The 21,992-nt window shown below is 44.0% G+C and overlaps 2 protein-coding genes across 3 annotated transcripts in view; one reads left to right on the top strand and one right to left on the bottom strand.

Annotated features, from left to right (window-relative positions):
- The window catches only part of Klhdc1 (kelch domain containing 1), a 32,275-nt gene extending 32,109 nt beyond the window's left edge, over nt 1-166 (bottom strand). For both annotated transcript variants that reach the window (XM_051146923.1, XM_051146928.1), the window contains exon 1: nt 27-166. In XM_051146923.1, the coding sequence (XP_051002880.1) occupies nt 27-122 (96 nt within the window). In that variant the 5' untranslated portion in view covers nt 123-166. The remainder of the gene's footprint in view (nt 1-26) is intronic.
- Nucleotides 167-10,275: 10,109 nt separating this feature from the next.
- Pole2 (DNA polymerase epsilon 2, accessory subunit) overlaps nt 10,276-21,992 on the top strand; it is a 36,764-nt gene continuing 25,047 nt past the window's right edge. Inside the window, exons 1-5 of the mRNA XM_051146226.1 lie at nt 10,276-10,343; nt 12,381-12,481; nt 18,106-18,189; nt 18,757-18,856; nt 19,645-19,738. Of these exons, the coding sequence (XP_051002183.1) occupies nt 10,276-10,343; nt 12,381-12,481; nt 18,106-18,189; nt 18,757-18,856; nt 19,645-19,738 (447 nt within the window). The remainder of the gene's footprint in view (nt 10,344-12,380; nt 12,482-18,105; nt 18,190-18,756; nt 18,857-19,644; nt 19,739-21,992) is intronic.

Raw genomic sequence — 21,992 nt, 5'->3', positions numbered from 1 at the left:
CCGGCGCGCCCGCCCCTTCCCCTTACCACGTAGCCCCCCCACACGTAGAGGAAGTGTCCGTCCACCACGGCGCAGTGGCCGCTGCGCTCCTCGGCCACGCAGAACGTCTGCGAGTCCGCCATCCGCCCTCCACGGCCCAGCCAGCTCGGCGCTCGCTCGCTCGCTCGCACGCACGAACGGAACGCGAGGAGGGTCCAGATTGGCGGAGGCGGAACCCGGGAAACCTGCGCGTCTGCGTGGCCGCCGCGCGGGACCCGGGCCTGGCCACTCCCGGGAGCACGTGCGCTCAGAGGACACATTCCGCAGCTCTTCGTGAAGCCTCTTCTCTGCAGCCACTGGATGAACTTCTTAGATCTTTATTAATGTGGACTGGTTTCCCTCACTTCCTTCTCATGACCTCCTCCTCCTCCTCCTCCTTTATTTTATGTGTGTGAGTCCGGCTTCCATGTATTTGTATTATGTATATCCTGGAACTGAAGGTACTGGCAGTTCCATGTGTGTGCTGGGAATCAAACCTGGGTCCTAGGCAAGAACAGATGCGCCTTACCATTTGTGACGTGAGCTTTCTTATTTTGCGCATGTGTGACACGTACTGGGTTTATGAACCCCACCTGGGCCAGTTTATTGACGTAAGCATCCTCCAGGCTTTTTTGTGGTGGTAGAGTGGGGTTCATTTTGCAGCGCTCGCAGTGCTCCCCCACACCAATCCTCTAGCCTCAACCCCCGGAGTGCACACACCACCACACCCAGCTATATTTAGTTCCGGAGTCGTATCTGAGGGGTGTTTGTTTGTTTTGTTTTGCTTTGCTTTTTTTTTTTTTAATAGTGTCTGGGTGTTCAGTGATACTTTCTGTTGTTGCTTTGTGGTGGTGTGAGTGCGAACACAGACACAATTCCCCTTTTCTTAACATAAAAGGAAACATCATCTACACGGATCTGTGTCTTCCTTTTCCATTTGTATAAACTTTTTCTGGGAGAGAAGAACAAATCCCTATTCAGCAGATCAAAGAAACAATTCCATTCAAATCTCCCATTGAGGAACCATGAGTTTAATTACAGTTACAAGAGCGCTGTTATACCACTGAATAAAATGTCCCTCTGCCTAGCAACTATTAAGTGCCTACAAAAGTTGGGGGTAGGAGCTTGAGAACTCCCCTTTCATTGCTGCTGTTAACTGCCTATAAATCCGCTGATGGCAAGGAACCCCTCCCCCACCCCATAATCACAGTGATGGTAGCTTTCTACAACCTCCACCTCTTGCCACCTTTCCACACCCTCTTCTAGGATGTTCCCTGAGGCTGGGATAGGTTGTATAGCTGTTCCTTTTAGACCTGGGTGGTCAACAGCACCTTGACCAGTTGAGTCTCTGCAGTAACTGCTGCCCACTGCAAAACAGAAACTTCATGGACCAAAGGTAACAGCCGCACTAATAGATGGGCATAAACACATATTTAGAAAGCACATATCATTTAGCAGAAGAGCAACAGCAGCTTTTCAAACTCTATGGTCTCTCCAGCTTTGGCCTTTTCGCCAGGTTTCTAGAGCCAGGCACCAAGTCCCTCTTGTGGAATGGTCCATGAATCCAATGGGGGGGGGGGGAGTTGTATCCATAATAGTTTCTTTACCAGTGGCAACATCAGGCCTGACATGTTGCTACCGTAGCCTTCAGGATCCCCAGTAAAGTGGGACCGTTGGTTACAGTTCCCAGGCAGCAGCCTCGATCGCTATGAAAGTTAACCATTAGGGAGGAAGGGCCAGTTCAGTTCTACCGATTTTTCCATGTTCTTCCACCAAGACATGTAGTATGTGGTGTTTTGGGCAGTATATAATTACCATCTGTATTAATCTGGGTTCTCTAGAGTAACAGAACTTATAGAATGTATGTATGTATGTATGTATATGCACACACATATATAAATATATATAAAAGGGGTTTAGTAAAATGATTTACAGGCTGCACTCTAGCTAAATCTAACAATGGCTGCTGTGAACCAAAAATTCAAGAATCCAGTAGTTGCTCAGTCCACAGGCTGGATGTCTCAGCTGCTCTTTATGCTGGATCATGAAGAAGTAGGCTGTAATGCCAGTGAAGGAACGGACTTGCTAGCAAGGAAAGGACAAGCAGGCAAAAAAAGCAAAAGCATCCTTCTTCTGTGTCCTTATACGGGCTTCCAGCAGAAGATGTGACCCAAATTAAAGGTATGTTTTCCCACCTCAAGATCCAAATCGACGGTTTGTGTCTTCCTGCCTCAAGATCCACACTAGATGGATTAACCCACTTCAAACCTTACAAAAATAATTTCTCACAGATGTAACTTCCATTTCGGGATTGTAGTTCACTCCAGATGTAGTCAAGTTGACAACCAAGAACAGCCATTACAAGCCTACCCCTTGTCAACTTGACATGCAATCAAATCTCCTTATGTTGTGATTAATTTCCAAATGAAAACAATCATGTCATAATAGCACCTAAACATAACTATTCCACATTCAATCACAAAGACATTATATATTTAACTAGGTCATAATTATGCTTAACATGCTATACCTATTTCTTGTACAACTGCAAATGCATTATAAATTTAGAACAGGTGGCAATGTCCCTTGAGGGACATTCTTTTGGTATCTCAAACTTAAGTTGATAACTAATGAAATTCTCTTCAATTGACGTTACATCACATGATAAAGAAATTTAAGGAAGAAAACACAAATATCTATACAAATGCATTCTTAGCAAAATACAGTGGAAACATTTATGTTCACTATAGTCCTGGTTTCTGTAGCTGATCACATGGCCTCAGCAGGTATTTATAACTACTTTCCTCTACTACACAGTCTGTATTTCCTCCACCCTTGGGCAAGAATTTGAGCAGGTCTTGGCTCTTTTCCTGGAGGAATGACCCATAGCTTCACTCCTGAAGGGTCTGTGCCCTTTGTCATCCTGCCTGGATTAGGCTGTTGCAGTTTCCCCATTGACTTTAAACATAGGACGTGATAGCATCAAGAGATGCCCTAAGGGATCTCCTGCACTCTGGGCATGCTCTTTCTTACCTCCACTGTGGAGAAGCAGTCCGATTTTTTCATGGTAATCTAGATCCATCACCCCGCCTAATACTGTGATTCCTTTCTTAGCCTATTGGCTAAAGGGCATCAGAAGCCCAAAGGGGCCACGGGGGAAGTCTGAGCTTCCAGTTCAACAAAATGTTTGTTGTGACTCCTGCCAGGAGCACTCCCTCCTCTAGAACTATGACTTCTAGGCCAACAGAAAGTAAGGTTGTAGAAACAGTAAGCAAACATTTTCTTAGTGCGTCACTAGGGGTGATAGTGAGTGGAATTGTTCCCTTTTCCATTCCTTGGTTTGTGCACCTATGGATCCTGGCTATGGGAGAAATAGTGCCACATATTGGACACTGAGTCAAAGTATATCCCATGTTCTGAGAACCCTGCTCCTGCAACAGGTTGTTGCTACCTAATTGGTGCTGTAACTGTGTCTTCTAAAGGCCACTCCATCTTTCTTTTCTTTCTCTCTTTTTTTGTTTTTTTGAGACAGGGTTTCTCTATGTTATCTTGGCTGTCCTGGACTCACTTTGTAGACCAGGCTGGCCTGAAACTCACAGCGATTCACCTGCCTCTGCCTCCTGAGTGCTGGGATTAAAGGTGTGTGCCACCAGGCCCTACTTTACTCCATCTTTCTATCAAGCCAGCTGCTTCCAGATGGTGGGTAATGTGGCAAGACCAGTAGATTCCACGACTGTGGGCCCACTGTCACGTCTCTCTGGCTGTGAAGTGAGATCCCTGTGGAACACCATGTTGGTGGGTAAGGCATTCTCTAAGTGCATGGATGATGGTTTTGGCAGAAACATTATGTGCAGGAAAGGCAAACCATAACCAGAATAAGTATCTACTCAGTAAGGAGAAAGCATTGTCCTTTCCATAGGGATACGTGGTCCAATGTAGTCAACCTGGCACCAGGTCGCTGCCTGATCACCCCAGGGAATGGTGCCACATGTGATGCTCAGTGTTGGTCTCTGTTGTTGGAAGGTCTGTTCGTCATTTGGTAGCACTTGTAGCCAGGTCAACCCATCTCTGCCACCATGGCCACTTTGTTCATGGGCCCATTGAGCAATGACAGGAATGGCTGGGGAAAGAGGCTGACTGTCCACAGAATGGGTCATCCTAACTACTTGATTATTAAACTCCACTCGCCTGAAGTCACCTCTTGATGGGACTCACATGGGACACAAGCATCTTCACGTCCCTTCCCCATTTGGAGAGGTCCATCTACACACTTGGTCCCCAGATGTCTTTCTCACCAAGTTTCCAATCATGCTTTTCCGAAGTCCCTGACCATGCATCCAATCCATTGCCTTCAGGACCTGCTTGGACCTGATCATATGTACATATACCACTTCCATTTGATAATGGGTAGATGCTATGCATATCCTACTTTATGGCTTAGTGGGTCAGATAACAGGAAGCCCATGATGGGGAGCTCAGGTCTCACAGTAAGTTGGTGGCTCATTGTCAAATGTTTCATTTCCACTAAGGTCCAGTAGCAAGCAGGCCAAGAGTTGTCTCTCAAATGGAAAATAGTTGTCTCCAAATGATGATAGAGCCTTGCTCCAAAATCCCATTGGTCTCTTTTATGATTCACCTATAGGGGCCTACCAAAGGCTCCAGACAGTAAAGAGAAAAAGCTTCCTTCTTCCTTGTCCGACAGAAGGAGTGACCAGATTAAAGGTGTGTCTTCCCTCCTCAATATCTGGTTTAGAAGTGGATCTACCTACTTCTTATTAAACAAAAATCCTTCACAGGTGTGCCCTCCATTCTTGGATTTTAGTTAATTCCAGATGTGGTCAGGTTGCTAACCTAGAATAGCTATCACCCTATCTAATTCTAGGGAGCAACCAACAATGGTGACAATAGTGTGTATTGCTTGGGGGAACTTTAGGGGCTTCCTTGGCAAGGAACTTATGAGGTGGTAGGTCAGGCCTAACACTAATATTTTTGTTTGTTTAATATCCTGTGGCTTCTGGGAGTGCAGGTTACTTTCATTTAAAAATTTTTTTTTCTTTTTTCTTTTTTTTGAGACAAGGTTTCTCTGTGTCACCATGGCTGTCACCCTTGTACATCAGGCTGGCCTTGAATTCACAGAGATCCTTCTGCCTCTGCCCCTGCCTCCCCAAGTGCTGGGATTATAGAGTGTGCCACTGTGCTTGGCTTCATTCAAATTCTTTTACTGCTCTTTCAGCTACTTGTTTTTCTTTGCAGTGTACTCAGCCCCTGTAGTGTTGTAAGATGGGTGTAGGTACCATTGGAGCTGGTTGTCCTTAGCCCAGTTTTGCACACTGGTGTTTGTGAAATGAGTGCCCCTGTCACTGTCAATTCTCTGAGGGTGTCTGTACACAATACTGAGTTGGATGAGCCTCTTGATGGTGAACTTACCTGATGCTTATTTGCTTGGAACTACTTACTAGAGATCTGTGGCAGTCCACACAGATAAGGGCATATTAGCATCTCTCCCTGACAGGTGCAAGTCCTTGATGGTTTACTTACCAACCCCATGCAGGATGGGCAGATTTGTGTATTTGCTTCATCATAACAATCATAAGCCATGGCCATAACTGGGAAAAAGATTCACATGTTTGGACACTTTGGAACATACTAGAATATTCCACGGGAAGGCCAATGGCCTGAGATAATTTCTAGCCTATGTTAGTTCCTCTGTGGTCAGTATGAATCTAGTGGGCAGGGTCCAAAGGATACCTTGTTGCAGGCATGAGCATAAGTTATAGAAGCTTTGCTTGTCAAAGTTCCAGAGACCTCCAACTGTCCAGAATGATCTTTAGACATCTAGAACAGCTATTGAGGCTTTGCTTGACAAAGTTCCAAAGATCTCTAGCTGATCACCACTGCCCCCAAATATGTATGGTCTAGGTATAATGTTTAAAAGTCTGCTATTTCTCCTAAAACTGTTTTCCTCTTTATTTCTCAGCTCTTAGGAAAAATCATACAGGGAAAAACTTTTTCCCACAGAGAATGTTGAAAGAGGGAATCTGGCCAAAGACTTGAGACAATAATAGAGTTTTTTGTTCTGACTGTGAGCACCCAAGCAGAAACTGCATGAAGGAAAGTTAATACCTAGACATAACAGTACCTGGCTAGTTACTGATACCTGTAGAAAATGTTTCTTTAGAATCTGCATTGAGAGCACTAAAAGGAAGACTTATAACATCATGCTTTACAGATATTTTACAATAGAGGACCCTTTTAGTTAGCCTAGGCTTGGATAGCGCACCTCTTGGTCTGGGACTGGAAGTAGGTCAAGTTTTTACTTTAGAGAACATTTAGCTCAACCTATGTTGCTATGACAAATCGTGTAAACACATTGGCCTTAGCCCAGGGAAATTTATAATTAAACTTTCCTGAGTATCATTTAAAAAGTAACTATCAGGTTATACTGACTGTTTGGAATTTACTTGATTTTTGTTGTATGCTTTGTTTTAGGTTACAGAACTTTTTTTTATTTCCTTGTTATTCTGTTGATTTTTTATTGCCCTAGTGTTTGTAAAAAAAAAAATTCATGATGTAATATGTAATGAAAAAAATTGAACTTCATTTCAATAAAATACTGGGGTTTGCCCAAGGAGAGAGAGAGAAAAGCAAGTAACAGGGATGAGAGAGTAAGCTAGAGTGAGATGGGGAACAGCAAGAGAGATGGATAAATGGGGAATGCCAAGAGAGATAGGTAGATGGGTGACAACAAGCAAGAAAATTAGAAAGATGGGCAACAGCAAGAAGAGAAATAGGAAGATGGGTACCAGCAAGCCAGAAGAGAGAAAGATAGAAAGACAGTAAGCAAGTAAACGAGCAAGGAGCAAGGAGTCAGACAGACAGCAAGCGAGACAGAGACAGAGACAGAGACAGAGACAGAGACAGAGACAGAGACAGAGACAGAGACAGATAGAGAGCCAGAAGAAAAGTTCTCCTGGGCTTTAAGACCTTCAGCTTGTACCGCATATGCCTGAATCTCCGAGTATTTCTTTTTCCTCTGTTCCTCAGCTTCTCAACAACTAGTTCCTCTAGCTAGTTGTTCAACCAATTTTCTCTTTTCTATCTGAGTATATCTCTGAATATGCCATTAAGATGTTGAAGGCCAACTTTCATGAGCTATTATATTGTACATATATGGTGGTTTGAATGAGAATGGCCCTTATAGGGTCATGTACTTGAAATCCTGGACCCCAGTTGAACTGTTTGGATCAATTTAGGAAGCATGGCCTTGTTGGAAGGGTGCCACTAGGAGTGGGCTTTGAGGTTTCAAAAGCCCACACCAGACCCAGTGCCAGTCTCTCTGCCAGCTGCCTGCAGATCAGGATGTAAAAGCTCTCAGCTACTGCTCCAGAGCCATGCCTGTCTGCTTCCTGAACGACTGTCATGGACTAACTCCAAAACAGAAAGTGCCCTGTGTCTCTTCACAGCACTAAAACAGTAACTAAGATACAATGTATTGCTGCCCCTCCTTGTCTTCTGCACTTGGCTTTCCTATAAAAGACTGTCCTAAAAGCAGCCTGCCATGACAGTTAGGTTCCTGAGTCCTTTCTGTGGCCCCGATCTTGATCAACTTGGAAAAGGCACTCAATAAACCATCAAGATCTCACCAAGATTGGTGCTCCAGTGTGGCAATTCTTGTACGACAGCAATATTTGTCTTTATTGGTACCGATATAGCCACGCATTCTTGTCTGGTGCCCTTGCTGTTGCCATTCATATACTGGGCATAAACAGGGATCAGCAAAGGCCCTTCCTGCCTTGGCTAGTAAAGATACGCTAAGAAAGGGTGCTGGTCCCAGCACAGCCTCAGGGCACTCATGGCAGGGATTCCAGACACCTCACCTCATTGTTGTGAACATGCATACCATTTTCATAGAGATTGATTCCATGCCACTCCGGAAAGAGGCCTAGAAGGCCTTCAGTCCCGCCTGTGCCTCAGTAATCTGTCTTTACCATTACCTAGGCACCTGGGACAGAGTTCACCGATTGAAACTTTTAAAAAACGGCTAGCAATTCTGTTTTAGAAATAAATGCCAGCTTCCCCCCCCCCCCCACCCCCCCTTTCTATAGTCAGGACCAAAACCCACATTGGAACTGTTTGTTCATTGTTCAGGTTGTTTTTGCCATGACTTCTGGCTATCAGCCTCTGATCTTCCGGCAACTTCTAACATGAGGGGACACTGAGGTCATGGGGCACATACCTATTTAGCTTGTTAAGCAAGGATGTTAGCCCAAGCAAAGCTTCTCGGGCCTTTCTATCCCAGCCCCACAGGATACCCTTCTCCACTTTTAAAAATCAAGTTATTAAAAGGATGGGTAACTTAGGTGAACAGGGTGCTGGATATTTATGATTTTATTAAATCATAAATGTTTGGTATCATATGTATCTTACTAGGCCATAATAGTTTCAAGAATTTTATAATTGTGTTTGCCCACTGTACCTGTATCTTTTTTTTTTTTTTTTTTTTTTTTTTTTTGAGAGACAAGGTCTGTCTATTATGTAGCTCTGGCTGTCCTGAAAATCATTATATAAACCAAGCTGGCCACAAACTCACAGAGACCCACCTTCTTCTGCCTCCTGAGTGCTGGGATTAAAGGTGTGGATGGTCTCCATAACTTTTTGAAAGTGTTTTTTTGTGTGTATGGGTATTTTGCCTGTGTGTATGTATGTGCACCATTGCATGTGCCGTGCACATGGAGCCAAAAAAGAGCATCAGATCCTTTGAACTGGAGTTATGGCTGATTGTGAGTTCAGGAACTGCCATGTGGGTTCTGAATCTGTTGAGCCATCTCTCCAGCTCCAAAAGCTGCTATTTTTTGTTTGGTTTGGTTTTGAGACAGAGTTGGCTGGTATTGAATCCACAGAGATCCGCCTGCCTCTGCCTTCCAAATGCTGGGATTAAAGGTGTGGGTCACCATGCCTGGCTTCATCTTCATTCTTTTAGGTACACCTGGTTTTTCAGATTTTTTTCCCCTCTATTTTTAGCTTTTAAAAACTTTGTAAATATGTAGTATGTATGGGCAAGTGTGTGTGTGTGTGTGTGTGTGTGTGTGTGTGTGTGTGTGTGTAGAGCAGAGGTTGATGTTGAGTGTCTTCCTTTATTAACCCCTGCCCCCCTATTTTTTTGAGACAGAGTCTCTCACTGAATCCAAAGCTCATCAATTCACTAGACAGTCTGGCCAGTATGTTCTGGGAATCCATCTGTCTCCGCCTGGTCCCCAGCGCTAAAACTACAGGTCTGCCACCATGCCCACCTTTTATGTGGGTACTAGAGAGCTGAACTCAGGTCCTCATGTTTGTGGGCCAGGCACTTTATCAACAGAGCCATCTCTCCAGCCTCTCAGGTGTTTTTCTAAAGCTGTAAAATAGTTTTGTGTCAGTTTATCTACATAATGTAACCTTTTTAGTGATAACGAAGATAACAAAACAAGACCTTAGGCCACCATGCCATGACATCTCTGTACTTTGGTAATCTCTCTTTACTGTTCCTGGGGTGGAAATCTGTGGTGGTGACCTTGGTGAAGGTAGGTATCTGGAGGTGAACTGTCCTTCATACCAGTGAATTTGAAGTGGCCTTTGGATCCACGCGCAAAAGGACTACTGAAAAAGGCATTAGCAAGGTCAGGTTCATATGGAGAGATCCCATCACTTGTATTAACTGCTCTGTCGAAAGAATGGTATGGGGTACAGTGGCCACTTCTTTATTCAACTCTCTCTAATCCACTCTCACGTTCCAGGAGCCACTTTTTCATCCAGTACCTGCAACTCTCAAAGCCTTGGAAGGCAAGATCCTGGGTGCAGGAAACTTGGCTAGAGTTAGAGAAGGTGGAAGGTAGAGGGTAGCTGAGTGTGAGACAGCTGAGTGTTCAAAAATGCACTTGGGACAAAGAAAGCTTGCTCCCACTCAGGCCACTGTGCCTCACTCCTCGGCACAACCCACTTCATCAGCGCAAGCCTTTAATCCCAGCACTCAGGAGGCAGAGGCAGGCGCATCGCTGTGAGTTTGAGGCCAGCCTGGTCTACAAAGTGAGTCTAGGACAGCCAAGGCTACACAGAGAAACCCGGTCTCGAAAAACCAACCAACCAATCAAACAAACAAACAAAAGAAAACCCACTTCACTAGTCCAAGAATATAGGGGCGGGGTGCGCCGACGAGGGCGGGGCAGGGGCGTGCCTATTTAAAGAGGGGCGGAGCTTCGGCGGTGGCGCCAAATCGCGAACATGGCGCCGGAGCGGCTGCGGAGCCGCGCGGTCTCAGCTTTCAAGCTGCGTGGCTTGCTGCTCAGAGGGTGAGTCGCGAGGCAACCTGTCTCATCGCAGTGTCCCGGGCTAGCAGAGACCCTCTAGTGTGTTCTCTTGTAAGAGGCATGGTCGGTCTGGCTCATTTGAGGCTGCAGAGCCTCCCTAGGTTTCCGCGATCCAGGCAGTTACTTCCAGGATGGGCGGAGCTGCACCGCCGAGGCAAAGTGAGCCGGGGAAGGTGGGAGGCTTGCGCGCCCTGGGCGGTGTAGGACTCCGCCTCTGAGGGATGCGAAGCTTTACAATGTTACTTCTGGAAGTTATGGAGAGACACGTCGACGGGGAGACCTGGGTGAATCCGTCTGCGTGTCTTTTGGCGACTTATGTTGTAGACTATGAGCCTCCCATATGTCTCGGTTTGGGATTTGCATTATTGTTTGCAGAATTTTATGTATGCATGCAGATATATGTATATATAAATGCACACATATTTACATGCATACAAATAGATAGATAGATAGATAGATTTCCTAGTTTACAACTTGCCCCAAAAGGAAGTTTTTCTGGCTATAGTGTGCCTTTTTAGTCCTGTAAAATGAGCATTGCTAAGAGCTTGCTTATCACAATGTCTTTACATTTTATAGTACAATATACGTTTAAGTACCTGCTGAGCTCCGTATACCTTTTTGAGTCAGATTTTGAATGATCTTCTATATGTAGTTATTTGTTTTGCTTTCGTACCTGAGCTTTATAAAACTTTTAACTTTACGTTTTGCCTATTAGTGTCCAAGGGTCAACTTGAGTCTATCCAAAGAGAAAGTGATGAATTTAGTTAGGTTAATCTCCGACATTTGAAAAGAGGAGTAATTGAGTAATTAGCTTTTCATTCCTTTCACTTAAAATGTGCTGGAGGCCTAGTCATTGACTCAGGGAGACATGCAATCAAATCTTTTCGCTCAAAACACCACGTGTGGAATAAAACACTTTACTGTGGGAAGACTGTTAGTGATCTGATGCTGTGTAACAGACTCCTCTATGGTTTAGAGACCACAATTGCTCTTAGGTTTTAGCCTACATTTTCTGTGGGTCAGGAATCCAGATAAGATTATGGGCCAACCAGTTGGTGGTGGCACACATCTTTAATCCCAGCACTCAAGAGACAGAGGCAGGTGGGTCTCTATGAGTTCGAGGCCAGCCTAATCCATGGTGTGAATTCCAGGACAGCCAGGACTATACAGAGAAACTCTATCTCAACAAACAAACAAAAAACTTAAGTTGTCAGTTCATCTTTGGATTTCATACACTCCAGTAAAGATGGGGTCATTTCAGTGTCCAGGGTATCCTGATCATTTAGATTTTTCAATTTTTATTTTATTTGATTTTTTGGGGGGGGGGGCGGGTTTTTTTTCTTGAGACAGGGTTTCTGTATGTAGCCTTGGCTCTCCTCACTTTGTAGACCAGGCTGGCCTTGAATTTAAAACAATCCACTTGCCTCTGCCTCCCTGAGTGCTGGGATCACAGGCGTGTGCCACCACACCCGGCTGCTTCATTTAGATTTTTTTAAAAAGGTATTCTAGCATGATTTGCTGTAGAGAATTTGTTGTTTTAATTGCTTGCATATTTTTGAATTGACTGTTTCAAGCCTTGATACTTTAGGCTTTAGAGGAGGGCGAACTGAATTTTCTGTTATGCTGGCTTTTTATAAAGCTTGAATTTTATAAGATTTAAATAAAAGTTTCCTACCACCACTGCCACCAAGCAAAACAGTTTTCTTAGCTAGGACTGGAAGGGTCGTTTTCTTCAGAAACTGAGGGCAATGGGGCTGGAGAGGTGGCACAGTGGTTAAGAGCACTGTCTGTTCCTCCAAAGGACCCTGGTTTGATTCCCAGCACCCACGTGGCAGCTCACTACTGTCTGTAATTCCAGTTCCAAGCGATCTGATACCCTCACACCAATGCACATAAAATATAAATTAAATAAGTTATTTTTTAAAAAAAGAAAAAAGAAGCTGAAGGCAGAGGAGAACCATTTGCATGAAGCCTGAGCGGGCACTTTCCTGGTCTCATGGATTCTTTCTCTCTCGCTAGTGAAGCCGCTAAGTACCTCATGGAAGCGCTTCAGTCTGTCACTGAGTTGGAGCTGGAGGAGGCCCTTGAGAAGATCATCGATGCGGTCGAAAAGCAGCCCTGTGAGTACCATTCTCTGATGACGCTTCAGTTGCCACAGCTGAGGGTCTTCTGGTGTAGATTTAAATGGGGACGGAGGCTCCATTATTAAGAGTTCTGAGATACACGCGTGGTAGTATCTTTTTCCAAAGGGGGTTAGTTCAGTTGGGACCTCAGGATAGCCTGTTCCTTTTGTAGTTCCTAGTCTCCTAGCGAGGTGGAATACTATATTTAACTCTTGAATTTGATTTTGTCCTTTAAAGAATTATATTTATTAGTATTATTTTGCATGTATGTGTGCGCACTTACGCCACAGGACATATGCGGAGGTCACAGGATGTGACAACTTTGGAGTGCGTCAGAGGATCCAACTCATGTCACCAGAGTTCTGTGGCAAGTGCTTTCACCTGCTGAATTGTGCCCGTGGCCCTTAATGGTCACTTCTTTTACTCTTCACACTTGCAACTGGCTTTTTTTTTTTTTCCCTAGACAGGGTTTCTCTGTGTAGTCTTGGCTTTCCTGGACTCACTTTGTAGACCAGGCCGGCCTCAAACTCACAGCGATCCACCTGCCTCTGCCTCCCAAGTGCTAGGATTACAAGCATGCACCACTACACCCAGCCCGTGACTGTCTCTTATTAAGTTAGATACTCTACATGTTCCAGGTGAAGAGAAAAGTAAGAAGGCCTGAATTTCCTGTCTGTTTGTTTAATACTCCATCTGCTGCCACAGACACCTGCCTAACAAGGATGAATGCCCAGTATTTCTCCTCCTATGGGATAGAAGGCTTGGCTCACTCCCATATTTTGTATAGATGCATCTTCAGTGATATAGGGAGTTATGTGAACCCCCAATCAAAAGAGAATTAGTTCTCTTCTCACTTCTAAAGGCAGGATTTTAAGCATTCTTCCTTTAGACATTCCTTTATAATAAAAAATTTTTAGGAAATCTTTATTATTCATTATATATTAATTTTAAATGGTGTATGGTATTTTGCCTGAAGGCAGAGTCATTAAGGGTACGGATTTTCCAATCTGGCCTGAGTTTGTGTTGCTGTCTGTCTTAGTTTCATTGCTATGAAGAGACACCATGACCGTGGCAACTCTTACAAAGGAAAACATTTCATCGGGGCTGGCTTACAGTTCAGAGGTTTATTCCATTATCATCATAGCGGGAAGCATGGCAGTGTCCAAGCAGACACGGGGCTGGAGAAGGAGCTGAGAGTTCTACATCTTGATCCGAAGAGACTGTGTTCCTCACTGGGCAGAGATGCCCGCCCCCACAGTGACACGCTTCCTACAACAAGGCTGCACCCACTACAAGGCAATGCTCCCTAATAGTGCCACTCCCCATGGGTGAAGCATTCAAATACATAAATCTATGGGACCATACCTATTAAAACCACCACATTCCACTCCCTGGCCACCTTAGGACTGTAGCCACAACATAGTGTAAAATGCATTCAGCCCAACTTAAAAGTCTCCGTAGCCTTATCATAGACTCAGCAATGTTTAAAAGTCCAACATTCCAAGTCTCTTCTTAGATTCATGCAATCTCTCTTAACTGTAATCCCCTATAAAATCAAAATCAAAAAGCAGGTCACATACTTCCAACATATCATGGCACAGGATATACATCGCCATTCCAAAACATAGGGAAGGGAGGGAGCACAGTGAGGAAACACTGGACCAAAGCAAGACTGAAAACCAGCTGCGCAGACTCCAAACTCTGCATCTCCTTGTCTGATGTGAAAGTGCTCTTCAGATCTCCAGCTGCTTTCAGCTTTGTTGACTGCAACGCACTTCTCTCTCGTGGGCCAGCTCCACTCCTGTTAGCAGCTCTCCTCAGCAGCTCTCCCACAGCTCTAGCATCTCAGACTCTTGGGATCTCCAAGGCATTCCAGGAATTCCCCTTCACAGCATCATACACGGCCTGCAGGCATCCATGCAGGGACACCCCTGTCACACACCTGGCTTCAGCAGCTTTCCTTAGTAGTGGAAAGAATCCATAACGCTCTTTTTCTATCCTTGACTCCCAAGCCAGAACCAGGTGTCTGAAGCTGCCAGGTTATGCTGCTGGCTGGGGCTGGAACGTGCCCCTCGTTCAATTACATCTTCACCAGCTTTCTGTTTTCATGGTTTCCCTCACTGCCTAAGCTTGGCTGTCCTGGAACTGCTCTGTAGACCAGGCCGACCTTGAACTCAGAGATCTGCATGCCTCTGTCTCCTGAGTGCTGAGATTAAGGGCTCCTTCTGCTGGGATAAAAGGCATATACTGCCATGCCTGGACCTAAGCTTTTCTTCCTTCCTTCCTTCCTTCTTTCCTTCCTTTCTTTTGATTTTTCCAGACAGGGTTTCTCTGTATAGCCTTGGCTGTCCTGGACTCACTTTGTAGACCAGACTGACCTTGAACTCACCCACAGAGATCTGCTAGCCTCTGCCTCCCAAGTGCTGGGATTACAGGCGTGCACCTCTGCACCTGGCTTCCTAAGCTTTTCTTTAATTCTTTTTTATAAAATAGAAGCTTAACTAGGGATTTTTACCTGAGGTCACCACGCCCTTAATTATGTTTAATATCTTTATTGTGTTTGTCTCCTCAAATGCAGGATTTAGCTCTACTCCACTTCCTGGTTCCCCTTTAACCCTAGAACCATACATTTTGTATATTTTCTTTTTCAGCTTGCTACGTTTCATCAAAATACTCTTCATAAGAATGAACCCCACAACAGAGTCGATGCTAGGCTGTTTTGAGATTTCCTTTGCCAATGCCATTAAACTAAATCTCTTCACCTTAGTCTCAGGCAGACTCTTCAGACAAGAACGAAAAGCAGCCATCTTCACTAAATATTACAAGAACAATCTCTAGACAACATACTAACATTCTTCTCTGAAACCTCTTGAGCCAGGCCCATTAAGCAGCACTTAAAACATTCTATTGCTTTCAGCCAGGTGTGGTGGCGCACACCTATAATTCCAGCACTCGAGAGGCAGAGGCAGGCGGATCGCTGTGAGTTCGAGGCCAGCCTGGTCTACAGAGCAAGTCCAGGACAGCCAAGGCTACACAGAGAAACCCTGTCTCAAAAAAACCAAACCAACCGGAACCAAACCAAAACAACAATCTGTAGAACTCTCAGCTCCTTCTCCAGCACCATGTCTGCCTGAAGGTTGCCATGCTTCCTCCCATGATGAGGAAGCCTCCCAGGCTGACCTGGAATTCACAGTGGGCAGAGCATGAGCGTAGGAAACCTCAAAGCCCACACCCACAGTGACACACTTCCTTCAATGAGGCCACACCCACCCCAACAAGGCCACACCTCCTAACAGTGCCACTCTCCAGGAGGCATGCATTCAAATGCAAGACTATGTGGGCCATACCTATTCAAACCACCACACTTTCAATCTGTTTGGTCATGTTCTTGGGCTAATAATCAAAGTTGCTCTCTCTATCAGTAAGAAATGGGCATATTGGTGGGTGTGGTGGCACACGTCTCTCTGAGTTTGAGGCTAGCCTGGTCTATATGGTGAGTTCTACATAGTGAGATTGTCTCAAAACCAACCAACCAACCAATCAAACAAACAAACAGAAAAAGCAGGCATAGTGACATTAGTGCTGTGAAGCACCTGTCTAATGGAATAAAGTTTGTAAACTACTAAAGACAGTGCCACACATTTACCAAGTGTGTAATGAATTATGGCTATTATTTATTTACTGTTTCTGCTGTCACGTGAAACACAGCAGTTGCAGTTAAGTTATACTTCTCCAATTTCACCGAAGCTAGAAACTTATAGAATTTATAACTATGTTTACACCAGTAATTAATTTTTAGAAAACAAAGGCATATGATTATATACTAAGGTATTATGTCCACAATTGACCATGCAAGATTAAGGTATTGACACATGGCTTTTATTATTTTTCTGCTCTAATAGTTTCTATATACAGGTTTAGCTAAAGACCAAAATCAGAAATGCTCCCAAATCTCAAACTTTCTGAGTGCTGCAATTGGTAAATTCGTCACTTGACGTCCTGTGATGAGTCACAGTCTTATATACAATTATCTTCCTTAAGGCTATGGGTAAGGTGTACAAAAAACATAAAAAAGCCAAGCATTTGGCAAATATTTGTACTTCATCACTCAGGAGGCCAGCCTGAATTGTATATGGAAGCCTTATTTTAAAAAAAAACAAAAAAACAGAAACAGCCCATCAAGGCTGGGCAGTGGTGGTGCATGCCTTTAATCTCAGCACTAGGGAGGCAGAGGCAGGCAGATTTTGTGAGTTCCAGGTTAGCCTGGTCTACAGAGTGAGTTCCAGGACAGCCAGGGCTACGTGGTGAAACCTTGTCTCTAACCCTATCTGCCCTCTGACAAAAAAGAAAAAAAAAAAGCTCATCAAGAGGTAAAGAATTCCATGTGGATGGAGAGATGGGTCAGTGGTTAAGAGCACTTGCTGTTAGCTGAGCATGGTGGCACACGCCTTTATTCCCAGCAGATGGATCACTGTGAGTTCAAGGCCAGCCTGTCTACAAAGTGAGTCCAGGACAGCCAAGGCCACACAGAAAAACCCTGTCTCAACAAACAACCAAACAAACAGCGAGCACTTGCTGTTCTTGCAGAGGACTGGAATTCAGTTCCTAGCACCCACATAGGGGCTCACAACCTCCTGTAACTCAATTCCAGGGCATCCAATGTTTTCTTCTGGCTTCTGTGATCTCCTGCATGCATGTTGCATATATAAACTTATGCCAGCACACCCGTGAACAATAAATCTTCAAAAAGGGAATTTCATATTTCGACTTAGGTCCCACCCCCAAGAAATCTCATTTATGTATAGTATACAAATATTCTAAAATCTGAAAAAGTTTAAAATCCAAAGTACGTTTGGTGTCAAAGAGTTTTGAATAAGAGATACTTGACCTACTACAAAAATTGCAAACTTGGTTTTGTGTGTTATTTTCAGGAAAAGAGCTGTACATACAAAGATGCTTGGTTTTACCTGGTATGGTAGTGCATACCTTTAATGCTAGCAGAGGCAGAAGCAGGTGGACATAGTACAACTCTATCTTAAAAAAAAAAAAAAGGAATAGAACAGGGGGCTGGAGAGATGGCTCAGAGGTTAAGAGCACTGGCTCCTTTTCCAAAGGTCCTGAGTTCAATTCCCAACAACCACATGGTGGTTCATAACTATCTACAATGAGATCTGGTACCCTCTTCTGGCATCCAGGCAGAAAACATTGTATACATAATAAATAAATACATCTAAAAAATAAAAAAGGGACTAGAACAAAATGCTCTTATTCACTGGGCTTTTTATTTATTGTTTTTGTTTTGTTTGTTTTAGACTGTTTGTATAGACTGACTGTAGCTCTATAGCCCAGGCTAGCTCAGAGGTTGAGGGTTTTGTGTGTGTGACAGCCACAAAAGTGCTGTGACTACTGCCGTACAAACCACATAACTAACTTCTATGCCTTGTTTTGAGATAGGGTCTCATGCAGCCCAGGCTGGCCACAGACTCCCTATGTAGACCAGGATAGCCTTTAACTCCTGATCCTCCTGCCTCCCAGTCCCAGGTGCTAGACTTCTAGGTGGATGCTACCATACCCGAGTCTTCATGCCCGTTTTAAACTTTGACTTTGAACTTCTTTTGCAGTGCCATCAAACATGGTCGAACGATCTGTAGTGGAGGCGGCAGTCCAGGAGTGCAGTCAGTCAGTAGATGAGACCATGTACGTGGGTAAAGTGGACATTTTCCTGTGGGCGGGTTGCTAAGTGCTTGTTTTTGTGGGAAAACAATTAGTGTTCAAACAGTTCTACAGTAGCAGCCGCCATTACTTGCTTCATTTTAAATCCTAGCGTACGTTATGAATCTCATTATTAAGTGATTTGTCTTTACTATATTCTCCTAGTGAGATTATTGTATTTGTGACCTAGTGACATGCTGTGTTTCCAATCTGTCTGATTTAGTAGTCTGTGTGATATGAATGGGTAAAATTGAACATCAAAGGTATAATTTACTGTTCAGTGGTTTGCTTGAGACAGAACTTTCAAGCCTAGGTTGGCCTCAGAGTTTTTATTTTCCTGCTTCTGTCTTCCTAGTGCAAGGATTGTGGTGAGTGGGAGGCAACGGCACCTTTGTCACTTTCGTGTCTCCTGAAAGGAAAATGTAAAAGCTACAAACTTTATCCTCTTATTATTTGTGACACTACAAGAAATTGATACATTGCTTGAAGAAGATGTGCAAAGTATCTTATGCAACAGATTATAATGTGAATTATTGATGTTTATAATACTTGTGTTTTAGTGTTTTATGGGTTGTTTTTCAGAGAGCATATTTTCAATATCATTGGAGCTTTTGATATTCCACATTTTGTGTACAGTTCAGAAAGAAAAAAATTTCTTCCGTAAGTATACCATGTATCATCTATTGATATAAAATGCTTTTTTAAGATTTTATTTCGTATGTATGAGTGCTTTGCCTGCATGTATGTGTGCCACCTGTGTGCCTGGTGTCCATAGAGTTCAGAAGAGGGTTTTAGAGCTCCTGGCACTGGATTTAGCTACCATATGGGTGCTGGGAATTGAAATCAGGACCTCACTGAGCTATCTTTCCATTTATTGATTAAGTTAATTTCAATCATGTATTTTCACAAAGTATATAGTTCTATGTGTTGTTATAAAGATAGAAAATCCCAAATGTTTAATTTGGCAAAAGAAGACTCGGGAGCCAGGTGCAGGAGTGAAAGCCACCAGCTTACAAGGCAACTGACCTTCCTATTCAGCCAAATCAACTCAAAGTCCCTCCTTTCTGTTTAATCCCTGCCAGCTGCTTACTCGCTCTGCCTCTTGACCTAGGGTTAGCTTTATTTACTTTTATTTTCAGAAAGCTTTTGAATTGAAGGCATGTGCTAGGGCTGGGCCACTCCACAACTAGAAACAGGTTTTCACAGTTCACAATCTTGGGGTTCACAATGGGATCAAATATGTTGCAATGTTTATGTTTCACTTTGGTTGAACTTTGTATTAACATATATATACATATATATATATATACACATATATATACACACACATATAAATAATATAATATATAATAATATAAATAATACTATATTTATATTATTATAATAATATACAATATAATAATAATATAAATAACATTATATTTTAAATGACCTTTTTTTTTTTTAAGTTTGTCAATGACTAACTGTGCTGCACCAACCTTATTTGGAACAGCAAGAGATAAAGCTGAGCTCTATCGTGAACGATATACCATTTTACACCAGGTAAGGTGGGAATGGGAGAACATAAGTAAACGAGGTAGGAAAAAGCACTGGGAAATCTCAAGGGTATTTAAAGGATGCAAGTTTTTATATAAAAGTTGGTCCTTCAAGGCTGGGTTTGGTGGCTCGTGTCCATAATCCCGGTACTTGAGATTGCAGAGGCAGGATAGCTACAGGTTTGAGGCCAGCACTGGGGCTGCATAGTAGGACCCTGTCTAAAAACGGTCATTCTGTAGACTGTTAACGGGCACTGCAGTTGAGTCCGCTAACAAATAGATTTGCGAGCGCTAGCATGACCCCTACTTTACAAGCAAGGAGGCGGAAGGCTAGAAAGGTTTATGAATTTCCCAAAGGTCACATGGAGAGAGTTGGGGTATAATTCAGACTCAGTCCTGAAGCCCGAAACATCCCCTTCAAGCAAGGTAGAATTATTTATGTGCTATAAAAGATATACAGACAATGTATTCAATAGAAGGCCTCAGGGACAACGTAGCATTTCATATGGTCGGTCGCTGTGGACACGCATGGGAACAGTGTGAACTGGGGCACAGCAAGGGGAAATGGGCTTTGTACAGGAAATGACAGGCAGGTGAGGGTAGTGTGGGAGTGAGTCGCCTGCAGTCCCGGCTACGTGGGAGGCTGAAGCAGGAGGATTACAAGTTCAAAGTCTACATAGACTATAGAGTGTGTTAAAGTGGTAGCCTAGGCAACTTCATTAGACCCTGTGTCAAAATAAAAAGCAGGAAGGACTGTGGCTACAGCTCAGTGGCACAGGGCTTGCCGGGAGTATGAGACCCTAGGTTCGGTCCACAGGACCACGTAAAATATGAGTAAGGGTTTGAACCTCAGAGTGAGACAGAGTACTGCTAACCTGTTAACACAAGAAAGAGAATGTTCGCTGGGGTTATGGTGGATTCTGTTTCAAGGATCTGCGTTAACGTTCTTAGGAGTGGATACACAAATGCAGATGGGGTGGAGGGCGGAGATCTGGATTGCTGAGGAGGGCTTACGAGGCATCTGCAACGAGGGAAGAGCTGGGGCTGTGAGGGAAAGACCCCAAGAGAAAGGAAGATGACTTATGCAAGGCAAGAGGTTAGGATCAGGGGCGGCCTGGGATGTGTCCTGTGGTGGGAGCACAGGTTTGGGGGGTGGGGAGGTGGCAGGCATAGGAAGTGCTGAAGTGAGGCTGAAGAGAGGAGGCATGGGGGGGACCTGTTCTCGGGGTTTCCGGCATGCTCATCATCCTGAGCTGCAGCTGACCTGTTAGGGTTTTTCATGGATGTCCTTTGAGGATGACTACTGCTCTGGGATGGACTAGTTATGCCTGATGGTTGAGATCTCCTATCACATGTTTTGGCTTCATCTGGACCTTCCTCCTGTTTGGCCAGAGCTAAACTGAAGCATGCTGTCTGTTCCTTTTCTTTCTGTCACTTTGCTTATACTGTTGGCTGTACTTCCCTCTTCAGACACCCACCGTGAAATTCCCAGTTGTGTAGGGTCCCTCTCAAATCCCTCCATCATTTTGAAGCTTTTCTTCTTTTTTTTTATTATTGTACAAAATGTTGGGTTTCATTATGACATGTACTTTGATCATATTTATCTTCTCATCACATTTTCTTGTTCTGTCCTTCATGATCCCTTGTCTACTTAAATATCTTCCCCCCTCCTCCCCCTGAGACAGGGTTTCTCTGTGTTAGCTGTCCTGGAACTCTCTTTGTAGACCAGGCTGGCCTCAAACTCACAGAGATATGCCAGCCTCTGCCTCTCAAGTGCTGGGATTAAAGGCATGTACCACCACGCCCAACTAAATGTCTTTTTTTTTTTTTTTTTTTAAGATAGAATCTGCATGTGAGAGTAAACACCCAGTGATTCATACTTTCTCATTGGTTTATTTAGCATAAGCTGCTCTCCAGCTCTGTCCACTCTCCTGAAAATGAGTTTGTTCTTTGTGGCTGAATAATATTCCATTATATGTGTATGCTGCCTTCCAGTGTATGCCAGGAGTCCTGCAGCATGAATGGTCATATGATATTCTCTCTCCCCACCCCCCACCCCCCTGTGTATGGGTCAAGCCCAGCATGTTCCCACATTGAGCTACATGCTCCGCCTGTTGAAGCATACTTTTCATCAAACCTCCACACTGATTTCCACGCTTGCTGGAATGATTGATACTCTCATCCGCGATGCACAAAGCTGTCTGTGTCTATGCATCCTCTCCTCCCATCCAGCATAATCACTAAAACTTGTTTTCTTTTTA

Source organism: Acomys russatus, chromosome 1, assembly GCF_903995435.1.
Source record: "Acomys russatus chromosome 1, mAcoRus1.1, whole genome shotgun sequence".
Lineage (NCBI taxonomy): Eukaryota > Metazoa > Chordata > Mammalia > Rodentia > Muridae > Acomys > Acomys russatus.
Note: the sequence above shows the minus strand (reverse complement) of the source record. Positions and strands in the feature narration are given on the sequence as shown.